This window comes from Vombatus ursinus, unplaced genomic scaffold, assembly GCF_900497805.2.
Source record: "Vombatus ursinus unplaced genomic scaffold, bare-nosed wombat genome assembly UNPS02015400.1, whole genome shotgun sequence".
NCBI lineage: Eukaryota > Metazoa > Chordata > Mammalia > Diprotodontia > Vombatidae > Vombatus > Vombatus ursinus.
In genome coordinates this window covers 94,823-100,922 of record NW_020955178.1, presented here as the reverse complement: position 1 = coordinate 100,922, position 6,100 = coordinate 94,823, and the positions used below count along the sequence as shown (strand labels likewise).

Below are 6,100 nucleotides of genomic sequence, written 5' to 3'. Positions count from 1 at the left end.
TTACTTTTACTCTCTTCCTCAAAAGCTCAGTGCAAATACTACTCCCTATATAAGTATCTTCTGATTCCCTCTGCTGCTAGTGCCTCCCATTTTGAAGCTACCTTAAATTTATCTGTTGTTTGCTTCACATATGTTTTATATATACTTGTGTGTGTATATAGAATCCCAGAATTTAAGAATTGAAAAGTAACTCAATAACAATCTAATCTAGCCTATACACTGAAGAAAAGAACATGTTACTTCTTCCTATAGAATATAAGCCTCATGAGGGCAAAGACTGTTTTATTTTTGTCTTTATATTTCCAGTGTCTAGCATAGAACCTGGCATATAGCAGGCACTTAATGAATGTTTGTTGATTAATCTCTTAATTGATTATAAAATTCTGTAAAGCTGCCCAGCTGCTGGGAGTAGAGAACCCAGGTCGACCTCTCCTTTGCAAATATTTGGGGTTATGCTTTGACAAAGACAATTAACAATAATAAAACAGTATTTATAGGGTTCCTGATTCCTTTCATAAACAGCATCCCTAAGGGCATCATTTGCATTGCTAGGCCTGTCAATCATCTTTAGTCACTAGCTTACCAAGTGGCAGGACTGGAAAAAAAGAGGAACAAATCATTTAACCCCTCATCTATTACATCCATCACCATTACCACTGTATCCCCTTATGTGCCCTGTAAAGAATCATTTACTATTTAGAACCAAGGACTTTGATCTGGGCAAATGAACTCCCCCTGCCCTGGGCTTCAACTCAGGAGGCTCACAAATGGGAGCTACTTTCTGGACATTTCACCACCATGCCCAAGTACCTTCTGGAAGCCCAGCCTGAGCTCTTGGGTTCTGAAAGCATATACCATAGGGTTGAGGGCTGGGGGGATGACATTATGTAGTACATTGAGGAGCACAGGGATTAGGGGAAACTTCCTTCCTGCCAAGTGTGTGACAGACACAACAATGATAGATGTGTAGAAGAAGAGGATGAGGATAAGGTGGGAGCTACATGTACTAAGGGCCTTTGAAATGGCTTCAGTGGAATTCAGCTTCAGCACTGAGCGTAGGATCAGGACATAGGAGGAAAAGACCAGGGTCATATCACTTCCAATCATGACCCAAGCCAGGGCCAGCTGGTAAAATCTGTTGACTGTGATATCATCACAGGCCAGGCTAATGACCCCCAAGTTAGAGCATAAGCAATGTTCAATCTCATTTCCAGAGCAATAATGTCGCATGGCAGCCAACACAGGCACTGGCATGACCAGTAGGCTATTTCTGATCATCATAGATGTTGCAGCTTTGAAGATGAAGGTATCTGTGACAAGAGAAGGATAGTAAAGAGGATGGCAAATGGCCATATATCTATCAAAAGCCATGCAGAGGAAAATGCCTGACTCCATGCCCACAAACCAATGTATAGCATATATTTGAGTAAAACACTCAGGGATGCTGATGGTCTTGGCATTGAACCAGAAGATGGCCAGGATCTTGGGGATGATGGTGGTGGCCAGACCTGCATCCACTATAGAAAGAATGCCCAGGAACTTGTACATGGGTTTGTGGAAAGTCAGATCCTGCCATATAGTTATCAGGATGAGGAGATTGGCACTGAGGGCTAAGAGGTAGAGGAGGACCAGGGGGAGAGAGAGCCAGTGCTGCCATCTGTGGATGCCTGGGAACCCCATTAGGATGAACTCAGAGATTTTGAGGTGGGAGCTGTTCAGGGCACTGGGGACAGGAATCATAGCTCAAGATGTCTTCTTAATATCTGTCTGAGAGTGAAAGGGATACAAAACAATCTATAGCTGGAACATCAGATATGGCACCAGGCCTGGAGGTGCAAGGGCATGTTGCTTTTTTTCCAAGGATTCAGCTGTTCCTGTCTGTTCATGATATTCACTTCTTCTGGAGTCTAAATGAGTGAAGAAGAAATGAGCAGAAAAGTCTTTGTAGGAAAGATCAGAGTATGAACAAAGAGAAGGCTGAAGGGATATTCATTATTGTCTCCCAAACTATAAAGGGCATTTTTCTCAACTTTCTCACCTTTAAAACTCTATTCATTTGCTATCTACTCCAGGAAGCCTTCCCTGAACAATATCTACCACCTTGCCACATTCTGGGGATGGAAATCTCCCTCCTCTTTGATTTTTTTTCAAGCACTGTGAGCACCTCTTTGCACTCAGCAAACTCTCCTTCGTATAAAGAAGCTGTTCAGATTCTTGTCTTTTCTCCTATTGGATTGCAAGGTCTTTGATAACAGATTCTATGTCTTATTTCATTTCTGTATAACCAGCACCAAATATAATGCCTTTCACATAACTGGTGCTTCCTAGATATATGTTGACTTTAATTGAATCTGGAGAGATGATAGCTAGATATAAGGAAGAACCTACTTAGTCTGGGAAGAATAAAAACTTGGAGTAGGTTCCTGAAGGAAAAAAGGGTGGTAGTCGCTGTTGCTAGAAGGTTTAGACCTTCATTTGCTAGAAGACAGGGAGCTGTTTCCAGTGCTTATTTCTAGATACCTCATTGCTCTGGAGTTCCTAGATGTGTATACATGTCTATGCTTCTAGAACAGAGGTTCTTAACCTTTTTTGTTTCATAGACCCCACTGGCAGCTCGGTAAAGTCTATGGACACCTTCCTATAATGTAATTAAAAAAATCATAATAGAAGGAAATGCTAAATTTCAGTTAGAAGTTAGTGAAAACAAAGATATATTTTTCATATCCAAGCTCCCAGACCCCCAAAATCTATCTTGGGAGGTCTTTGGTACATTAGGTTAAGAAATCCATGTTATAGAAACTTTGAGTTACTACCAGCAATCTCTCCATCTAAGAATATTGCTACCCTTCTCAATATGGCCAAAGAAATGAATGACATTCCTTTTCTGGTGACCCTTTTCCACCTAAATGTGAAGAGGTTGGGAGATAAGAGAAAAAAGATACAGCTTAAGGGAAGTTGAAAAAATTCAAGAAGTTAAAGACTGAGAAGAAAAGACAGGGAGACAGAACATAGTAAGAAAATCTTTTTCAAGTCCTCAGCACTCTAGGAGTTACTTATCGTGAGAAGGTGTAGGATTGTCCTTTCATACCAAAGTGTAGTCAATATCCAGACTTTCCTCTATGCCCGAATCTGCTGGGTTTGGACTTTTTAAGAACAGGGGAGAGAATCTTGCCTTAACTCCTGAGGAATGAGCTCTTGGTACCAACTAGAGTCCAATTCAGTAGAGATGGTCTGACTCAAAATTGATCCTCCCTGTTTCTCTGATGAATCTCTCCCAGGTGCCTCAAGTTTTCATTAATGACTTCACTCAATAGCTCAGAGATGTTGTCATTGTTTCCGGTTGCTTCTTTTATAGTACATCTTGTTCTCTCCAGGGAAACACATGCTCTCAGCACCATGGCCAGCATAAACATTAATTGAACACCTTCTGTGGAGGAGGGAAATGTGGGGCACCATTAGAGGTGCAAGGGAGGGTAGTGGGTACAAAGTTTTGATGTCCTTTTCCTCAAGGAACTGGCAGTCTAGTATGGGGATAAGAACAACAACAAAGAAAAACTCAGACACACAATATGACATGTTAAGTGCATTAGAGATTGACAGAACAAAGCACTATGTGAAACCTGTCATTACCAAATGGGGACATCAGAGAAAGCTTTCCAGAGGAAGGAGAATATGATTTGGTTTTTAAAGGATGGAACTGTTGCTGTTGAGTCATTTTTCCATCATGTCCAACTCTTCATGACCCCATTAAGTATTTTCTTGGCAAAGACACTGGAGTGATTTGCCATTTCCTTCTCCAGCTCATTTTACAGATGAGGAATTGAAGCTAACAGGGTTAAGTAGCTTGCCCAGGGTCACAGAAGATGAGTCTTCCTGATTTCAAGCCCAATGCTCTATCCACTGCACCACCTAGATGCTCCTAAAGGAAGGATAAGAATTCAATAAATGAAAAGGAGATTCTAGGCATAGGGAACAGTATAATCCAAGGCAAGGTCCGATAAATCAACATACATTCGTTAAGTGTAATAAGTGTAGAAAGTGAGGCTTTAACCAGATTGTGAAGGACTTTAATTGTTAGAGAAGCTCATATTTGATTCTAGAGGCAATGGGGAATCTCTAGGTCATGGTCAATCCTGTGCTTTAATCATGCCATTTTGGCAGCTGTGTAGAAAAAGAATTGGCAAATGAAAAGGTTTTTGCAGTAGTTCAGTAGTGTGGTGATGAGGATCTGAACTAGAGTGGTTGAAGTGTGAGTGGAGAGAGAGGAAGACAGATGTGTAGGTAGAATGGACAAGACTTGGCAACTTCGTGTGTGTGTGTGTGTGTGTGTGTGTGTGTGTGTGTGTGTGTGTGTGTGTGTGAAGGAGATTAGAGGCCAGGATGACTTGGAGGCTTCAAACCTAGGTGACTAAAAAGATGATGGTAACTGACAGAAATGAGCAAATTTAGAAGAGGAGTATGTTTTTGGGAAAAATAGTTAAGTTCTCTTTTTTACACATAAAGTTTCAGTAGTTGCCATTATGAGTCATTGGCATGTGCCATCTCTAGTAAAACATTTCACAAATATCTCAACATCTCCTCCTCCAAGTTCAGATAGATGAATCATCCCTTACATCCCTCATCCAGGGAATGATTTCACCCAAAGGGCATCACAAGATGGCACTCACAGTTATAATTCCTAAATAATCCCTACTAAGAGTAGGGGAAAGAACATTTCATTACAATTCTCCTAACAAATAATAAAAGTGAGATGTGAAAAGTTTTGTTTTCTAGCTTTTCACCAAGCCTTGGAAGGATTAGATCTGTATGAACAGCCAAAGCAAACTGGGGTTCCATTCTCAGAGTGAATTCTTTTGTCAGTTGATAGGTAACTCAAAGTTGGCTTTCTTGGTTTTTACCAACAGTTCTTAAAGTATATGGACAACCCTCAGAAGCTTTGAATTTGAGAAGCAGAAGCTGAGAGGGACCTTAGCCTATACATGAATATAATACCCACCTGACAAGAGGTCATCCAGCTTCTGCATTAAGACCTCCAAGGATGGAGAACCTACCAACTGTTGGAACAGTCTATTTCATTTCTGGATGTTTTTAATTTTCAGGAAGTTTTTTTCCAGACTAAGTTTGTCTCTTTGTAACTTCTACCCATTGTTTTTGGTTGTGAACAAATCTAATCCCTTTTTCATGTGACAGCCCTTGAAATGAAGATAGCTGTCATGTTTCTCTTGAGTCCTCCAGGCTAAACACACCCAATCACTTCAGTTTATTCTGAGCTTCTCCTGAAGATTGTGAAGTGACTGTCCCTTTGGTCCATGGAATGTGGCCTTCTTATTCTTTTGCTACTCTAGGGAGTTGTGCTATTGTCCACAACCATGTTCTTCCTCAGTCAGACTGCTGCTGCTACTAGTTAGTCAAGAATGATTTATTTGAATGGTTCATTTTTATAAAATTATTGTTAAATTACTAAATAGTTAAATAATTACTGAAGTTATCTCTGTCTTCCCTAGGTCTCCCATTCCACAGGTGACATTGTCTCCTACAGAAAGTCAGATTGACTACCCCTAGAGCCTTAAATCTTCTTATACTTGTAATTAAATGTCCAAGGCCATGTCCACCATGCCCTGCCACCCAAGGTCCATGGCTTGGTCAGTCAGTAGTTCTTGGTTCTTCCATAGGGGGATGGAGGGAGGGTCCTTGCCTCATCTCTAAGTTCACTGAAGACACATCCCTATGTTTTCTATGATGCTCTGCAATTCAAGCTGAGGTTCTAGCACAGACAGTGAAGGGGTAGTTGTCTCACCCTCTCTCTTGCTCCAGGGGGCCTAGCAGATTCTTTGATTTCCTCCCACCCCCCCATATACTCATATTTTGATTGACAACTGTTCTTTTTGGATTATGGAGGATTATTAATGTCAAGTAAGGAAGTTTTAAATTTATTTAATAGGTAATAGGAAGTCACTCATGATTGCTAAGCAGAGGTGAGATTCATGTATAAGAAAGTTAATTTTGGCAGTAATATGAAGTTTGGATTTAAGATAAGGGAGAGTGGAGGCAGGAAGACCTATTAGAAGGCTATTGTAGTTGTCCTATTATGTAATAATGA

The 6,100-nt window shown here is 40.6% G+C and overlaps 1 protein-coding gene across 1 annotated transcript; it reads right to left on the bottom strand.

Annotated features, from left to right (window-relative positions):
* Positions 1-774: 774 nt before the first annotated feature.
* Positions 775-1,740, bottom strand: LOC114032140 (olfactory receptor 688-like). The gene has a single exon (XM_027847379.1). The coding sequence runs from the start codon at positions 1,738-1,740 to the stop codon at positions 775-777; it is 966 nt and encodes a 321-aa protein (XP_027703180.1).
* Positions 1,741-6,100: the final 4,360 nt, after the last annotated feature.